The 19979-nt window shown below is 40.5% G+C and overlaps 1 protein-coding gene across 1 annotated transcript in view; it reads left to right on the top strand.

Annotated features, from left to right (window-relative positions):
• Positions 1 to 19979, top strand: part of GABRA3 (gamma-aminobutyric acid type A receptor subunit alpha3) — a 165447-nt gene that overhangs the window by 119095 nt on the left and 26373 nt on the right. Inside the window, exons 5-6 of the mRNA XM_004390044.2 lie at positions 9122 to 9204; positions 16535 to 16678. Coding sequence (XP_004390101.1) covers positions 9122 to 9204; positions 16535 to 16678 — 227 coding nt within the window. The remainder of the gene's footprint in view (positions 1 to 9121; positions 9205 to 16534; positions 16679 to 19979) is intronic.

Below are 19979 nucleotides of genomic sequence, written 5' to 3'. Positions count from 1 at the left end.
ATGTAGGTATAGAACCTTCTAATGAAGAGGAAGGCAAGGCGATACAAAGTAATAATAGACTGGTTCAAACCTAGGAAGGTAAGGGTAAATTTCAAGGTAACCACAAAGAAAGTTAACAAACCTACTCATCAACATAAAGATGAAAAACATGAAGTCTCAGTAAAAAAAAAAATCTACAAAAACAAAAGAAATGAAAAAAAATCCACAAAAAAAAGAAATTCAGCACAGGAGAGTAATAACAGAGAAAACGTCAGCACTACAAAAACAAACAAACAAATAAACAAACAAAAAAAACACTACAAAATGACAGCAATAAACTTACACCTATCAATAATTACACTGAATGTAAATGGCCTAAATGCACCCATAAAGAGACAGAGAGTGACAGAATGGATAAAAAAACAGGATCCATTAATATGCTGTCTACAAGAGACACACCTTACAAACAAAGACATAAATTTATTAAAAATCAAAGGATGGAAAAAATATATCAAGCAAACAGCTACTAAAAAAGAGCAGGAGTGGCAATACTAACCTCAGAAAAAATAGACTTTAAAACAAAATCTACCATAAAAGACAAAGAGGGACACTATATCATGATTAAAGAGACGATCCATCATGAAGACATAACCATAACAAACATCTGTGCACCCAATGACAGGGCTCCAAAATACATAAAGCAAACTCTAACAGCACTGAAAAGAGAAATTGACAGTTCCACAATAATAGTAGGAGACTTCAACAGACCACTCTAGGTAGAACATCTAGAAAGAAACCAACAAAGATACGGAAGATCTAAAGGGCACAATCACCAACTTGACCTCATAGACATATATAGAACACTCCAACAACAGCAGCAAAGTACACATTATTTTCCGACGTACATGGAACATTCTCCAGAATAGATCACATCTTAGGCCACAGAGAAACCCTCAACAAAATCCAAAACATTAAGATAATACGAAGTATCTTCTCTGACCACAACACCATCAAGGTAGAAATTAACAACAGGAAGAGCAAGGAAAAAAAATCAAATACATGGAAACTGACTAACACCCTGCTTACAAACCACTGGGTAATAGAAGAAATCAGAGATGGAATCAAAAAATTCCTAGAATCAAACAAGAATGAAAACACATCATACCAAAACCTTTGGGACACAGCAAAGGCAGTCCTCAGAGGACAATTTATAGCAATAGATGCACACATCAAAAAAGAAGAAAGGGAAAAAATCAAAACATTAACTACAGAACTCAAACAAATAGAAAGAGAACAGCAAAAAAAGCCCACAGCCACCAGAAGAAAGGAAATAATAAAGATCAGAGCAGAAAATAAATGAAATAGAGAATAGAAAAACAATAGAAAGAATCAACAAAAACAAAAATTGGTTCTTGGGAAGATCAACGAAATTTATAAACCGTTGGCCAAACTGACAAAAGAGAAACAAGAGAGGAAGCAAATAACCTGTATAAGAAATGAGATGGGTTATATCACGCCAGGCCCAACTGAAATTAAAAGAATCATAACAATACTATGAAAAATTGTACACTAACAAATTTGAAAACCTAGAGGAAATGGACAAATTTCTAGAAACTCACTACCTACTAAACTAATACAAACAGAGGTAGAACAACTAAATAAACCCAAAACAAAAGAAGAGATTGAAAAGGTAATTAAAAAACTCTCAACAAAAAAAAGCCCTGGCCTGGATGTCTTCACTGGAGAATTCTACCAAACTTTCAGAGAAGAGAGAACACCACTACTACTAAAGGTATTTCAGAGCATAGAGAAGGATGGAATACTCCCAAACTTCTACGAAGCCAGCATAACCCTGATACCAAAACCAGGCAAAGACACTGCACAAAAAAAGAAAATTACAGACCATTATCACTCATGAATATAGATGCACACATTCTCCACAAAATTCTAACCAATAGAATTCAGCATCATATCAAAAAAATAATATACCACGACTAAGTAGGATTCATTCCAGGTATGCAAGGATGGTTCAACATTAGAAAATCAATCCACCTAATCCCCCACATAAATAAAAGGAAAGAAAAGAATCACATGATCATCTCAATTGATGCAGAAAAGGCATTTGACAAAGTCTAACACCCATTCCTGATAAAAACTCTCACTAAAATAGGTATAGAAGGGAAATTTCTCAACATAATAAAGGGCATATCTGCAAAACCAATGGCAATCATCATTCTTAATGGAGAGAGGCTGAAAACATTCCCCTTGAGAACAGGAACAAGACAAGGATGCCCTTTATCACCACTCCTATTTAACATTGTGCTGAAAGTCCTAGCTAGAGCAGTAAGGCAAGGAAAAGAAATAAAGGGCATCCAAATTGGTAATGAAGAAGTTAAACCGTCTCTACTTGCAGATGATATGACACTATACATAGAAAACCCTAAAGACTCCACTAGAAAACTATTGGAACTAATAGAAAGATTCATCAGAGTAGCAGGATACAAGATAAACATACAAAAATCGGTTGCATTCCTATACACCAATAAAAGGAAAGATGAAAAGGAAATCAGGAAAACAATACATTTATAATAGCCCCTAAAAAAATACATAAAAATAAATCTAACCATGGATGTAAAAGACCAATACAAAGAAAACTAAAAAACATTACTGCAAGGAACAGAAAGGGATCTACATAAATGGAAAAACATACCATACTCATGGATAGGTAGACTCAACATTGTGAAAATGACAATTCTACCCAAAGCAATCTGCAAATACAATGCAATCCCTATCCAAATATCAACAACATTCTTTAAAGAGATGGAAAAACTAATCACTAACTTTATATGGAAAGGGAGGAAGCCCCAGATAAGTAAAGCACTATTGAAGAAGAAGAATAAAGTAGGAGGACTCCCACTACCCGACCTCAGAACCTATTATACAGCTATGGTAGTCAAAACAGCCTGGTACTGGTACAACGACAGATACATTGACCAATGGAACATAATTGAGAAACCAGATGTAAATCCATCCACCTATGGTCACTGACCTTCGACGAGGGCTGGATGTCCATCTGCAAAAAAATGAAACAGGACCCATACCTCACGCCATGCACAAAAACTAATTCAAAATGGATCAAAGACCTAAAGATAAAGCCAAAAACTATAAAGTTCATAGAAGGAAAAAAATAGGATCAATGCTAGAGGCCCTAATACACAGCATTAACAGGATACAAACCATAACCCAACAACACACAAACTCCAGAAGATAAGCTAGATAACTGGGATCTTCTAAAAATTAAACACTTATGCTCATCAAAAGACTTCACCAAAAGAGTAAAAAGAGAACCTACAGACTGGGGAAAAAAATTGGGCCATTACAAATCCGACAAAGGTCTAATCTGTAAAATCTACAAGAAAATCCAACACCTCTACAACAAAAATACAAATAATCCTATTAAAAAATGGGCAAAGGAAATGAACAGACACTTCACCAAAGGAGACATTCAAGTGGCCAACAGACACATGAGGAAATGCTCGTGATCACTAGCCATTAGTGAAATGCAAATCAAAACCACAAGGAGATACCATCTCACCCCGGCATTACTGGCAAGAATCAAAAAAACTGGAACTAACAAATGTTGGAGAGGCTGCGGGGAGATCGGTACTCTTACGCACTGCTGGTGGGAATGTAAAATGATACAGTCATTTTGGAAAATGATATAGCGCTTCCTTAGAAAGCTAGAAATAGAAATAGCATATGATCCAGCAATCTCACTCCTAGGAATATATCCTAGAAAAATAAGAGTCATCACACAAATAGACATATGCACACCCATGTTCATTGCAGCATTGTTCACAATAGCAAAAAGATGGAAACAACCTAGACGGGCATCAACAGATGAATGGATAAACAAACTATGGTACATACACACATGGAGTATTATGGAATGATAAAGAACAATGATGAATCTGTGAAGCATCTCATAACATGGATGAGACTGGAGGACATTATGCTGAGTGAAATAAGTCAATCCCAAAAAGACAAATATTGTATGAGACCTCTACTGTAAAAACTCATGAGAAAGTTTACACAAAAAATGTTACAATCGTTGTTGGTTACAAGGGATGGCAGGGGTGTGGGGGGAGAATACTAAATAGACAATAGATAAGTGGTAACTTTGGTGAAGGGTAAGACAGTACACAATACTGGGGAAGCGAGTATAACTTGTAAAAGTCAATGTCATGGAAACTCCATGGACACATCCAAACTCCCTGAGGGACCGAATTGCTGGGCTGAAGGCTGTGGGGCCTCAATGGTCTCGGGGAATATCTAGCTCAATTGACATAACGTAGTTTATAAAGAGAATGTTCTACATTCTACCTTGGTGAGTAGAGTCTGGGATCTTAAAAGCCTGTGAGCAGCCATCTAAGATACTCCACTGGTCTCACCCCTTTGGGAGCAAGGGAGAATGAAGAAAACAAGACACAAGGGAAAGATTAATCCAAAGTACTAATGGACCACACCTACCACAGCCTCCACCACACTGAGTCCAGTACAACTAGATAGTGCTCAGCTACCACCACCGACTGCTCTGACAGGAATCACAACAGAGGGTCCCGAACAGAGGTGGAGAAAAGTGTAGAACAAAATTCTAACTCAAAAAAAGACCAGACTTACTAACCTGACAGAGACTGGAGAAACCCCGAGAGTATGGCCCCCAGCCACCCTTTTAGCTCAGTAATGAAGTCTCTCCCGACGTTCACCATTCAGCCAAAGATTAGGCAGGCCCATAAAACAAAATGAGACTAATGGGGCACAACAGCCTAGGGACAAGGACTAGAAAGCAGGAGGGGACAAGAAAGCTGGTAATAAGGAACGCAAGGTCGAGAAGGGAGAGTGTTGACTTATGTTGTGGGGTTGTTAACCAATGTCATAAAAAAATGTGTACTAACTGTTTAGTGGGAAACTATTTGTTTTGTAAACCTTCATCTAAAGTACAATAAAAAAAAATTTAAAAAGTATAAGTCAATCCAAAACCAGGCAGGAAAAGATGGAAACGGGAACAAAGAACAGATGGAATGAATAGAAACCAAATAGAAAGGTGATAGACTTAAATTCAACTATATCAATAGTTACATTAAATGTAAATGGATTAACAGACCAATCAAAAGGCAGATGTTAGATTGGATAAAAATGGTAGACTCAACTATATGGTGTCTGTGAGAAATGTATTAAAAAATGCAAAGGCACAGATAGATAATGTACTGTTTCAAAAGATAGAAGGAGCACTTTCCATTTCATGTGGTCAGTATTATCCTGATACCCAAATCAGGCAAAGATATTAAATGACAAGAAAATCATAGACCTATATCCCTCTTCAATATACATGCTAAAATCCTTAACAAAATATTAGGATTTTGAGTCTCGCAATATATAAAAAAAAGAATAATGCATTTACCAAGTGGCATTTACATCATGAATACAGGTTGGATTAACATTTGAAAAATCAATGTAATTTAGCATATAACAGAATAAAAGAGGAACAACCATAGAATCAGCTCAACAGATGCAGAAAATGCATAGTAACAAATTACAGTACCCATTTATGATATGAACTCTCAGCAAAAAGGAATAGAAGGGAACTTCCTCAACATGATAAAGGGCATTTATGAAAAACTCATAGTCAACATCACACTTAATGGTGAAAGACTTAACGCTTCCCCCATCTAAGATGAGGAAAAAAGGAAAGAATGTTGTCTGTCACCATTTCTATCCAACTTTGTACAGGGAGATCTAGCCAGTGAAATAAGGGAAGAAAAAGAGAGAAAAGGAATACATATTATAAAGGAAGAAGGAAAATTGCCTTTATTAACAGATACCTTGATTGTATACACAAAAAATCCTAAGGAATCTATGAAAAAAGCTGCTAAAATCAGTGACTGAATTAAGCAAAGTCACAGACTGCAAGGTCAATGTACAGAAGTCAAGTATACGTGTATGTATTGTTGTTGTTGGGTGCCTTTGAGTCAGTTCCCACTCATAGCCACCCCATGCACCACAGAACGAAACACTGCCCGGTCCTGCACCATCCTCACAATCGTTGTTATGCTTGAGCCCATTCTTGCAGCCACTGTGTCAGTCCATCTTGTTGAGGGTCTTCCTTTTTCTTCCTTTTCTCTACCTTACCAAGCATGATGTCCTTCTCCAGGGACTGGTCCCTCCTGATAACATGTCCAAAGTATGTGAGATGAAGTCTCGCCGTCCTTCCTTCTAAGGAGCATTCTGGCTGCACTTCCAAGACAGACTTGTTTGTTCTTCTCGCAGGCCGTGGGATATTCAATATTCTTCGCCAGCACCACAATTCAGAGACGTCTACTCTTCTGTCTTCCTTATTCTATATATTAGCAATGAACAATAAACAATTGGAAAAGAAAATTTAAAAAGAAACACCGTTTACAATAGTATCAAAAACACAAGTACTAAGACATTAATGTAGCAAAATATTTGTAAGACATTTCATGGAAAACTACAATAAGTGTATGGAAGGATGCTGAACATCATTAGTTGTCATGGAAATACCAATTAAAAACACACTGAGTTACTACTACACACTCCCTAGAATGGCTAAAACTTTAAAGGAATGGCAAAAGCAAGTGATGGCGAGGATGTAGAGTAACTAGAATACCCATATTTTCCTGGTGGTAATGCAATGGCAATAGTTGTAGCAGGTTCTTATAAAAACTGAACATGCGTTTAGCATCCTAATTTCCACTCCTAGGGGTCTCCACAAGAAAAATGAAACCATACGTATCCATATAAAACCTTGTACAGAAATGTTCATACCAACTTTATTTATAATAGTCAGATGTTGGAAATAACCCAAATGTCCATCAACAGATGAATGGATTAACAAATTGTGGCATCTGCCTAAAATGGAACACTACTCAGTAATAAAATAAATAAAAAATGGACTACTGATATATGCAACAACATGGATGAATCTCATAAGTCTTACGCTGAACACACTCTGTGATGCCATTTATATGAAATTCTGCAAAAGGCAAAGTTAGTCTATAGGGACAGAAAGCAGACCAGTAGTTGCTTATGGCCAGGGCTTAGGGGTTGGAGTACTGACTCCAAAGGGCATGAGGGGACTTTTTTGGGGTGATAGAAATGCTGTATATTTTGATCTGGTGGTGGTTACATGGATGTGTACATTTGTCGAAACTCATCAAAACCATATGATTAAAAAGAGTGAATTCTATAATATGTAAATTGTACCTTAATAAATTTTATTTAATTTTTTTAATGTAAACTAGAAAGCAAAAGAAGTTGGCCAATCTTGCCTATAAAGATGTAGTAAAGCTTCAGGAGGATGCCCGGTCTGAAGGTCATTCTTCCAACAATCTTACAGGGGAAGCCCCCACAATCTACCCATCCGATCTGGGCACCTCAGTTTTTTTTTTATTTGTTTGTTGTTTTATTTCCATGGCTTCAGTTTTCTAGGTAGATTTGAGAAACAGCAGTGGTCACCCACATCTTAAGATTCAAGGCTTTGCCAGAACCGGGAAGCCTCTCCTTATCCTTACATAGTCAGGGAGGTAACAGATGCACAATATACCAGCATTGCCGGCCTCTGTCCTCACTGCTTTGGGTCAGACTTCACCTAGAAATGCTTTTCTCAGGAGCATCCTTTCCTGTACCAAGAAGTGGGAAATGCTCTGGCCTGGAAGTCAAGACTGAGTTTAACTCTCAGCTTTGCCACCAAATAGATTGGTGATCCTAGGAAAGTTCCTTCTCCGTTCTGGGCTTTTGTTGTTGTAGGCCCTGTAATTTAGGTTTTTAAGTAGCATTCAGAACCTTGCAAAATCTACCTGTTCTACGTGTTCCTCCATTCCAGATGGTGTTTATCTCCATTTATTCATGTATTCATCCATTCATTCAACAGGCATTTTAAAATTCCTGCTATCTGCCGAATGCTGTGCTAGATAATGGGCATACAGCAGTGAACGGAAAGAAAGAGTAGCATCCACAAGATCTCACAGTCTGAAACGGGTGGGATGGGAATTCAAGTCTAGGTCTGCCTGATTCCGAAGTGCGTACTCTGGCCACTCTACCACACTTCCACTGCATGACTGCAACTTCCAAGTTAGTGACCAAAGGGGAAGTGAGGCTTGTTCTTTGTTAGGTAGAGGGCCACGAGTTCTCATTTTGCCCTGTACGTCTTCACAATGTATGTGTGTGCATACATATGATTATTTGTCTCCCTCCATTAGAAAGAAGTCACTAGGGCCCTGGACCAAGCCTGTCAGATGCAGTAGAGTAAGTGAGCCCAGGGCCTGGCACATCATAGGACTTTAATCTGAGAGGGAAGGAAGTGGAAGGGAGGACAGGATACTAAACTGCCTTGTAGGATGGGGGAATGCTACTTCCAGGGCCTCCTACCTGGGTGTGTGGACATGGTCAATCGTACTCCATCCAGATTCCCACTGAGGAATCCATGTAAGTGTCTCCCACATGTTGGGAAAGCATGAGCTCTTCAGACTTGCCCTCAGAGGTCTCCAATGTCCTCCATTACTTCCATATTTTCCACTGTGTGTGTGTGTGGTGCGTGTTCTCTCAGAGCCGTCTCTTGCAGTTGCTGTGAGCAGCAGAGCCATCTTTTGTGTCTGTTCATTATCAGGGTAAAGATATTATTTCTACACACCTCTCGTCTCCAGTGCAATCTTTAAATTGGTTAATTTACCTGATAGCCTGCTGAGAAGAATCAAGATTATCAACCCCATTTCAGAGATAACTACACTGTGATCAGGAGTGAATGAGCCAGTGACCTGGTGTTTCTAGGCTCGTAGGGGCTGGTTAAGGTGGCACAGTTAGGGTAGAGAAGTTATACTTGTTTGTCTAAAGGTGGCAGGGTGGGATTCAGAGCTGATCAATAAATCCGCAAACTGAATGCTGCTTCAAGAGGCTACCTAGTCCATTTAATCCGTCCTTTGTGCTCTTAAAGACTCAAATCTCAGTGAATCTAAACTAACAAAATCTACTGTTATTCTTAGGAGCACACCATCGCTGGTGAATAGGAACTGAGCCCCATGTTAATACCGTTAGCTTTAACTTAATTTAATCTTCTCTCTTTTAGGTTAACAATTCATGCTGAGTGCCCCATGCATTTGGAGGATTTTCCCATGGATGTGCATGCCTGCCCACTGAAGTTTGGAAGCTGTACGTATTTTCTCACATTTTGCTTGCCCAATCTTCTTCCAAAAGAAATATCGTGCTTCCTATTTCTTCCCCCCTAGAAACCCTGGGGGCGTAGTGGTTAAGAGCTATGGCTGCTAACCAAAAGGTCAGCAGTTTGAATCCACCAGGCACTCCTTGGAAACCCTATGGGGCAATTCTACTCTGTCCTATAGGGTCGCTATGAGTCAGAACCGACTCTAAGGCAATGGGATTTCCCCCTTAGGAGTTTCTAAAGCTGAGGCCCTTACCCAGGATGGTATGGGAGTAAGGCAGGGGAGTGAGCTTGAGTGGTACTAACTGATCAGGAGGAGGAGACTCGGCCTTTAATAGAGTTTTCTTTCCAGACAGCAATCTTATTTCACCATTTCAGACTAATTTCTCTGTCATTAGTCTCAAACATTAACATCTGTTTTCTAAATTGCTTAGAGGACAGTGCAGGACAGAGGTGATATACAGTAGCTGTTTACAAAGGACAAGATCCCTCAAAAAGAATGTGTTTTTGTTTTTTGAAATGTCCATTCTGTCTGCTTCCTCATATGCCTCTGTCCAATTCTCAACAGTGAATTGTAGACAGGAAGAGACTCTGGAGTGTTTCTCATTTTAGAGAGTATTGCCTCTGCCAGTAGCTGTACATCTTATAGAAAGAAGAGTAGAATTAGAAAAATAAAAATTGATTAGAATTTGAGTGAGTTTCTGAGTCTAAGAATAATGGAGGCAGTTTCATATAGGGGGTATACCAAGGTTTGTGTTAATTATGTCTACATTAGATTTAGCTCTGTATTTTGAAGTAGACAGTGTATCTGAATAGACCCAAATAATCACATGTAATGTATTTTTTTCAATCATTAATTTGTCAAATATTTCCAGATTGCCTCTTGTGTGCCAGGCTCTCTTCTAGGAACTTGGAATGCATCCATAGATAAAACAAAGACCCTGCCTTTGTGGAGCTTATATTATAATGAGAAGGGTGATAGCAAAAGAGAAATCAACTATGAATAAAAAAGTAAAGTATTAAGTGTATCGTAAGGTGAGAAGCACCATCAGAAAAAATGAAAGTACTGCAGGATAAGGGGGATCAGTCATGCCTAGAGGGGATAGGTGTTGCCATTGCAATTCAAAGTGGGGGTGATCAGGATAGGCTTCTTAGGAAGGGTAACATTTCAGCAGAAATTTTAAAAAGGTAAAGAAAATTGTAATGCAGATATCTGAGGAAATAGTACTCCCAGAAGAGGAAACAGCCAGGTAAAAGACCCTGGAAAGTGTTTTACACACACACACACACACACACACACATTTGGAGTTTAGTATTCTCTCCGCTACTTCATGCTATAAGTCTAGACTCTTGTCCTGATTTACCAGTAACTAGTGGCTATAACTTGTCCCTTCACTTTGGCTAATTAAAAGCCCTAATAAATGTAATTATTTCATGTAGTGATAAACCTGTACAGTGTCTGTTTCCATTTTGTTCTAAATGTATACCAACCTTAGGTTGTAGCTGCCAGGTTCATCAGAATCCTTGGATTGTCTTAGTTTCCTAGGGCTGCCTCAACAAAGTACCACAAAATGGGTGGCTTTAAAGAACAGAAACTTATCATCTCACAGTTCTGGAGGTTAGAAGTCCAGATCAGGATATCAGTTGTGGCTATTCCTTCTGAGGGCTGTGAGAGAGAAATTGTTCCATGCCTCTCTCCTAGTCCCTGGTGGCTCCTTAGTCACATGGCCATCCTTCTTCCATCTCTCTCTTTGACTCTTCTCCTCTTTTATAAAACACTACTCATGGGGTTAGATAGAATAAAGACCCACCCTACCAGCCACTCCTTGGACACCCTATGGGACAGTTCTACTCCATCCTATAGGGTCGCTGTGAGTTGGAATGACTCGACTGCAATGAGTTTGGTTTTTTGGGGGGGTTCTACTCCAGTAGGAGCCCTGGTGGTACAGTGGTTAAGAACTACGGCTGCTAACCAAAAGATTTGCAGTTCGAATCCACCAGCCTCTCCTTGGAAACCCTGTGGGATGGTTCTACCCTGTCCTATAGGGTCGCCATGAGTCGAAATCGACTCTATGGCAAAGTTTTTTTCTTTTCTTTTCTACTCCAGTATGACCTCATGTTAACTGACAATATCTTCAAAGACCCTATTTCCAAACAAGATCGTGTCCACATGACCAGGGGTTAGGACTTCAACATATGTTTCTGGAGGACACAATTCAATTCATAACGTATTTTTACTGATTATGTTCAAACCAAACTGATTATTTTGCCTCTGAAGCCTTCTTCTGTGTCTCCTATCTTGGCTTAGATCCTGCATTTTGATAGCTACTTACCTATTGAACCTCATCTCATATCTCTCTCCTCTTTACTTTGGCCTTCTGACAGTTCCTAGAACACCACAGGATGTTTCCCACTTAGAAGGTTTTGTACAACTGGCTATTTCTCATTTCTCATGTTTCAGTTTAAAAGCCAGCCTCTGAGAGAGGGCTTCTCTGATCACTGTCTAATGAAACCCTGCCTCACCCCCGTAACTCAGTTTTGTTTTCTTCATAGCACTTACACCATTATCTCATATTATCTTCTTTATTTATTTACTTGTTTATTGTCATTCTTTCCTACAACTGTAAGCTCAGTGGGAGAATGGGACCTCAAATGTGTTATGACCTTTGTACCTTCACTATCTAATACAGTGCCTTAATATTTGTTGAATGGGTGACTGACTGAATCAGTCAAGCAAGCAATAAATCAGTCTCTGACAAAATGAGTTCAAATGGAATGCTTTTCCATTGGTACTATTGTGGTAGGATTGCTTTTTACTCCCCATTTTCCTGGGGCCTGATACACACCATGGCTCGATTAAGACAAGGGGACATTTGGTAAAACTACTAAAGGTAAGGAAATGCTTGTACCATAATAACCCATAGGAAATATGTTGAGGGAGCCATTCTGGGAATGCAAAAGGTCTAATTGTCTGGTAGATATCCTTTCTGCAGTATCCAAAACACTCCCTTACTATACCCCGCTCCTCCATGTAAATGGAATGATTGGAACTGAGAAGGGGGGAGGGAGGGAAGCGGAGGAGCTAAAGGAACCAAGGGCCATAGAAGGAGAGAAGAAAAAGTTGTAAAGTTCTGTTCCCCACGGGGTGAATGAATTCCATCATGATTCATGTGCTTGCAAAAGCTACAGTCTCAGGGTCATCTAGAGCCCTTTCTTCTTTCCTCTCTTAACCATCATGAAAAGCTATGAGTTATAGTTTGCTCTACTTCTGAAATCTTCTCTCTGCCCCACTCAATTCAGCCAACTGTCTACTAACGTATATTGTTCCCTGTGTGTCACTCACACCAAACACCGTGGTGGACTTTTAACTACTATCTTGGCTTCAGTTTTGCTTTCCAATCTGTCATCCATGCTGCAGCTGGAGTTACCCTTCTAAAGCATACATCTAGCCATATCATCTCTCTACTTCAAGTACGCACACAACTCCTTATAGCCTGCGGACTAAAGCCCTTATTTCTTAGTGTGAGCCATTAAGATATTTTATAATATTGCTTCAGCTTATCTCTTGCCTGACAGTTCAGTGATACCATTAATTCCCTTAGCACTCATGGTCTTGCCTTGGCTATGTTGTTCCTTTGCTAGGAATGTTCTTTCACCTACTGAAGGCAGCCTCATCTTCTAGTATCATATGCCTTATGAAGCCTTCTCCAACATCCCAGTCTGAGCAGGAGTAATAACGCTCACCTATGTTTTTGCCAAACACTTGTTTTTGTTCCACTTGTGTGCATATTTCTCACATTCAGACTTGTACTATAATGATTATGTTCTCTCTCTCTCCCCTAGTAGACTATGGGCTAGGCTCCCTGAAGGTGATCACTGCACCTGATTAACCTTTGTCTACCAGAACAGAGTGTGGCTCTAAGCAGACCCCCAATCAAGTAGTTTTCAATTTGTTTTTTAAGTTCCTTCTTCCTCTTCCTTCTCTTCCTTCATTAGTTCATGCCTCTCTTGCTTTGCTCTCCATCTTATGAGAAGAGAGGTTTTTTTTTTCCTCCACAAATCCCTTTGCTCCCATATATTATTGTCAAAGAAATAAAACCACTGCTTTTTGCATAGAGCAAGGTGCCACTCTTGGCCTGATGAAGCTTCTGAGGTACTTAATGGTAGCTGCACAATTTATTGTCACATCTGCACTTGGAAAAAAAGTTAGAATTCCCAGGGCTAATATTCAGTGTTGTCTGCTCCACCTATTCTACTTACGTTAAGAGAGCAAGCAAGAATTTCTCTTCTCTTTTAGGGGTAGAAAACATCTTCCATCACCCACTGTGTCCCTGAGCAGACTTCTGTTCTAGTTTTTACGTTGTCAAATACTTGGGCAGATTGGCTGGAACATTGCATTGTCCTTTAAACATAGGGAGTTACAACTGCCTGAAGAGCAAAGTTAAGAAGACCTATATAGGTGGTTCTCTGCTTAGGTGTAGAGGAATTCCAAGCATATGTACTAAAGATGGAAGGCACTGGGGGAAATGAGAGGACAAGGACCTTGTGAAATCAGGTATCTGTCCTCTCTTCCTTCTCTTATTCAAATATTTATTGGCTTGGCCCCAGGATTTCTGATTTCCAGAATAATGTTTCCAGTATTCCATGCAGTTTATAGTTAACAATTTTTAAAAATATCCTGAACTGCTGACATAAAGGTCATTTCACTAATAGTCATATGACAGTCCTCACATAATGGTCTTCAAATAAATTTAGGTAAGATGTGAGAAGAGTCCTGAGAAGATTCCCCTTTCTTCTTAGTGATAGTAGGTTAAGGAGCTACAATTCCACTTGGGAGCCCTAGAGTCCCCACAGGTAGCAGAGGATGCTTTGTTTCGAAGGTTGAATCACAAGGGACCATAGCCATCTCTGGGGAGAAGTCTCTAGGCCATAGGTTGCGAATTGCTGGTGTGTAGATGGGATTTGTTCCACCTATATAGTATTTATGACTTTTTAAAATTATTTACCAAGACTTGACATTTGGAAGATTTCAAATAAAATGTGGATTTTTAATTATTTCATGAAATCAAAAGATTTGACAACATTCGGCACAAATTCCCACAATCAACTGGAGCTAAGTAGTGGCTGTCCCTTGAAGATGGGCATATGCATGCCCATTTCCCACAGTCCCTATCATTTTCTACTCTCTCCCAGAAAACAAGGTCTAATGTCAGTTGCCATTAATCACTTACTTGCACTCTTGTTTTACTTATAGTATAATCAAGGGCTCCCAGTAGAGTCAAATGGAAAGTGAAATTGTTCTTGTACCTATATCTATCAAAATTGAAAAAAAAAAAAGACTGAGGTGACTGTGTTTTTCATAAAAGATAGGAGACTTTGCATTTCCTTATAGAATATTTCTACATCTTTCCTATGTATACAAAGTATGCCTTTGTTGAAAAAATAAAACTTTAGATATCAAAATTATGCAATCCTTTGTAAAAAAAAAACAATCTATGATCACTATATAGAGAATTACCTTGGAAAAAACAGACTGAAATTTCAACAGATTTTGTGTTTGAAAGGAGACACAATAAGTGTTGCTGCTGGGAAATGCAGTTATGCATTCAGTTAAAAAAAAAAAGGCTTCCCAGACATCAAAACATTTTATAGGTGCCAAATTTATTTTTAAAGTATCTATTAATTGCAGCAGAAGTTATGTGTCTAACTAGAAGTACTGTTTTCAGTGTGTTCAAGAAATGACTGAGACTATATACAGGGCAAGTTATTTGGAAAAGTTAAATTTCCCGTGGCATTCTTTTTTTGCAGTTTATGAGAGCACAGATAAAAATAATATCATCCAAACCCACTGCTGTTGAGTCAGTTCCAACTCATAGCGTCCCTATAGGGCAGGCTGTAAATTCACAAGGCTGTAAATCTTTATGGAAGCTGCCCGCCACATCTTTCTCCCCCAGAGCCACTGGTGGGTTTGAACCACCGACTTTTTGGTTAGCAGCTGAGTGCTTTAACCACCGTGCCACCAGGGCTCCACAAATATCATAGTTATCTATATTTTTTTCATCATGTCAGTGGGAATTTTCATGTGAATGAAGATTGTTTGGGCAAGTTGTCCATTATAAGCAAATCAGGAAATGACTTATGTATATTGAAAAGTCCTAAAAAGTTTAATGTAGCAGATCACAATTACTACATGTAAGTATGTTTTAATGTCAGACTTTTTATGAAACTTATGTCCAACATTGCCAAGTTTTGCAGGGACACAGAATTTACATTTGATCATTGATAGATTCACCAGGAATTATTTGCTTTGTGATCAAAGGTTTAAGTAGAAGAATATAGTAGTTACCACCATGAGCTGGAGACCCCACTGGCTTGACAACAGACAGCACAACACTTGGATGAAGTGGGTGAACAGTATGGTGGTCAGCTGCCCTTTCTGAGCCTAGGTGCCTGAGTGAAGGCAAGGTGCTCAGTCTAGATAGGAAATCCACTGTGTAAAGGTCAACCCATGTCTGGAACTGTGTAGGTATGCAGCTCTCTTCCGTTAAGTTACTGACTAAAACACAATAGCCCCTACTCTTCATTTCCTCATTCCCCCACCATATCCCTTACCCACACTCCTGTTCAAAGTTAATCTCTACTAAATGCTGTACTCTACATTGAAACTCCGACTGCAAGGCTTGACATTAAGACCCTGATGCAGAAGAAAAGGTGTCAAGTTTCTGGTTTGCAAATGGAAGTCGTAATACATTATGAAAGAAAATTGTACTCGTTAGTTATGGCTATTTTTAATTTGGACTTTTTCATTTTTTAATTTCAAGTATCACTAGTAAGAATTTTTGCATTATCTCATATGCTCATCCCATAATTAATTAAAGAAACTTTCATTACATATTTGGCAGTTATTTTTCTTACAAGTAGCCTGACTCCCTCATTGAAGGTACCTCTCTGGCTGCTGTAGGTATCTGAGTCTGTGGTGTCTGCATTAGATAATACGTTAGCCGTTCCTCCCCCTGCCCCTCCTCTCTACCCTCCCAGGGAAGGACATTTTTAACAATTGTATTAGCAGTGCGGCAGACTGTGAGCCACTGAGGGAAGCGACCATCTCGGGTTCATTTCTGTGTACCCAGCAAGTACTGTAGTGGTTGTTCAGTGAACGTTTACTAGACAGATGGATAAATGTACTTTAGTTGAAGACAGAGCACTTTTCCAGAACTCTTTGGGGTTGGAAATTGTATTTCAATCTCAAGTGAGTTTAGTAGCAAGGGTAATTGTTGTCCTTTCCTTCAACTTCTCCTCCTTGACCCTTCTCTGCTTTAGACGCCTATACAACAGCTGAAGTGGTTTATTCTTGGACTCTTGGGAAGAACAAATCTGTGGAAGTGGCACAGGACGGCTCTCGCCTGAACCAGTATGACTTGCTGGGCCATGTTGTTGGGACAGAAATAATCCGGTCTAGTACAGGTATTTATTTATTTTACTTAACAAACATTTTGGTAACTTGTGCCATGTGCCAGCCACTGTTCTAAGTGCTTTACACGTGATAACTTATTTAATCCTCAGAAAAATCTTGTGATGTAGCTAGTATTGTCATGAGGAAACGGAGGCATAGAGAAGTTCAGTAATTTGCCTCAAATCATAGTTATACAATGGCAGAGCCAAGACTGGAAAACCAGGCAGATTGGATCCCAAGCCCATGCTCTTACATGATGCCCTGCCCCTCTAGTGGGGCAGAAGGTCAAGGGCATTAGGGTTGGGGTGTGGTAAAAGAGAAGGAAGAGGGAGGCCGTAATGGTGGGAGAGCTGAGCTTTGATCCTAAAGGTTTCATTAAGACATTTGCTTAACTCAGCCAATGCTGAGGTGGCAATTTAATAACCGCAGGAGAGGTCAGACACACAGCCAGATCTGGGGATTAGCCTTGGAATTATTTTCTTAAGTGGATCACCCACCTGAGAAACAAGCTTGTCTGGCAAAACCTGCAGGGTTCTCTTAATGGCTAATCCTTGGGTATTGACAACTGGAACCTAGAGACTTGTTCTGTAGCCTTAAGTTCTGTCCATTTGGAAACCGACCAGTTGCATGGGCCTGAGGAAGGAGGGACCCTGAATCCCAACTAACCTTAGGGTATTTGGCAAAATGGAGTCTATCCTGGTGCCTACATATCTTACACTAAGTTTTGCTGTGAAAGGCTGGGAGCTCTCCACATTAATCTAGCAACATTTGTCTCAGTGAAAAAAATCTCTACATCCACAATTACAAATGCTGAAGGGTGCTCTTGCCCTTTTGTTTTATTATCTGGACACATGCTGTTCCCTCTCTTTGTGATGTCACCTTGTCTGCCCCCCTCCTCTGTTCTCTCTCCACCCCAAGACCAGGGGAGGGTATCTGAAAACAGTGGTATTTGAAAGGGATTTGAAGGATAAGCAGGATTTAGAGATTTGGAATGAGGTGTGTGGACAAGCTGTTCTTCACAAAGGAAATACTGAGATGTCACAAGCTAAAGGCATGAGAGGGCATGGTGTGTAGGGGGAAGGCAAGCAATGGGTTAGAGCTCCGGTGGGACAGAGAGCCCAGGGCTGCAGGGTGGCTGGGGCCACTCTCTTGAGGTGGCATTCTGGGGCCATGTGTGTGGAGACCAGGCGGAGTCCCTGGGGAAGGCACTGGGGAATGGGGGGAGTCTGAAGAGTCCCCTCCCTTTAGGAGATGATTGTTGGCTGCTGATGGCAATTGCCTCGGCTCTAGAGGAGACAGCCAGTGGTGGGTGCGCCTGGGCTACTGGACCCTGTCACTTGGCCTTGAGCGTTCAATTCTGTTGTGTGTGGGGTTAGTCGGAGTCAGCCTGATAGTGCTCAGATCCTGGTGGCCCTACATTCCAGGAGGCGACAGTCCCAGTACACAGATATTCTTGTATCATCTCTGTGAACAGCCATGCTCAGAGCAGCCTCCTCCCCTGTCCCCTGGGGATAGCACTGGGGCAGGCTGGGCACCAGTGGGCGGAGAAGGGGTCCCTGGAGGACAGGCTCGTGGCAGGCCCAGACGGCTGAACCCAAAGCCGCCTGAATCCACGTGGGCCAATTACAGCCTTAAGAGAGCCTAGCTCTGATGCCATGAATATGAATGGGCCGTCCCCATCTGTCGCCGGCCTTCCCCGGGTACCCAGGTAGCATGGCCTATGTGTTCTTTCTCTGTCTCTCTCTCCAAGAGCAAAGCACACATCCCACAGCTGTGTTGAGAGTGCACATCCACATCTTTACAATAATCTGTTCAGACCGTGCAGCCTGCTATGTCTGTGGCCCTTAGAACCGAGCAGTTTAGCAAGATGTGAGCACTGTGACAGCACGGGGTCTCTCCCGTACCCTTGACTACACTCTTCCCTACACCGGTCCCACTGACTTGACGTGAGTGGGGAGCCGAGGGCAGGACAGTCTTCCCAACCTGGTCATCGGTCCACTCTCTCCAAGCAGACAGAAGCCATCAACGAGCCTCGTCACTTTCAAGTCCTCCCAGTTACTTACTTCTAGGCTCCTCTGTCTGTTTGTCCCTCCTGTGCTCCTTGTTATTTTTTAAGCAGAGAAATCAGTGTCCTGCTCCCAGCATTCCTGTGCAGTGTCCCAGGCTGCCCTGCAACACACCTGCCGGCCCCCTCCCTCTGACACAGCACACACGGCCTTCTCAGTCCGCATGGCTGGGCGTCTAGCTGCCCAGAGTCTCCCCTTGGCCACCTGGATTCTCACCCCGGCCACAGCCTCTGCTCCCACTTCCCATTCATTCATTCTCCAAGCAGCCCCAGCTCCTGTTTCGTTTGGTTGAATCGATGCTTAGTCTTTATCACACAGGCAATATACAGTTTATGCTGGAACAATTAGACCACACGGAGAAGCAAAGATGGAAATTAAAATACTCTGTCACTCCATCATCTAGAAAAATCTTCTTAGATGATTTGGGTACATTAACTGATGATTGAACATTTTGATGTATAACTTTTGTTGAATTTTTGTGTAAATATGTTTTCATGTCACTAAAGGCATAGGATGCAAATAAAATGTACACATAATAATCTAACAAATGAAAACAATATTTTAACAATTAGAATGGACACACATGCATTATTACTTGTGTTAGTTACTTTAAAAAAAAAAAACATACATTTAAAATGCCCTCCTCCAAGGCCGGAGCGTTCTCAGCGATGATATGATATGTGTTGTTACTACGGGGAAATGTAGCATTTCATTGGGAAACTCGGTAAAATAATATCTTCATTTTTAATGGCCTCATGTGTATGGATCATCTATTTAACCAATTATCTACTATTAGTTTCTGCCTTTTAATGCTGTAAGCAACATGCAAAGACCCTCTATTTCCATTTATCATTTTGTTCCAGTGTAATTATCTGCCTAGGATAGAGGTAGAATATTGAGAGTGCTGTTTCGGAGAGTAGGGGCCTTTTGAAGCTTGTTAATGCATGTTGACAAATCGCTGTTCTGAAAGGTTAAACGATTCACACTCTCATTATCAGTGCATGAGCAAGCCAGCTCCCCTCACCCTTGGCGGCAGCACAGGATATGGTTTTTCTTGCTTTGTTATTGTTGATCAAAGTAATGCATGGGCAGGGGGTGGGGTGGAAGTAATAAAGATCCAGTTTTGAGCATGTAATATGTGCCAAGCACTGCCCTGCGGACATGTATTAACTCACTTAACATGTTTCCAGATAAGGAAACTGAGGCTTAGACAGATTACATAATTTTCCCAGGGTCACACAGCGGG

This window comes from Trichechus manatus, unplaced genomic scaffold, assembly GCF_000243295.1.
Source record: "Trichechus manatus latirostris isolate Lorelei unplaced genomic scaffold, TriManLat1.0 scaffold00279, whole genome shotgun sequence".
Classification (NCBI taxonomy): Eukaryota; Metazoa; Chordata; class Mammalia; order Sirenia; family Trichechidae; genus Trichechus; species Trichechus manatus.
This window is presented reverse-complemented; position numbering and strand designations above follow the sequence as displayed.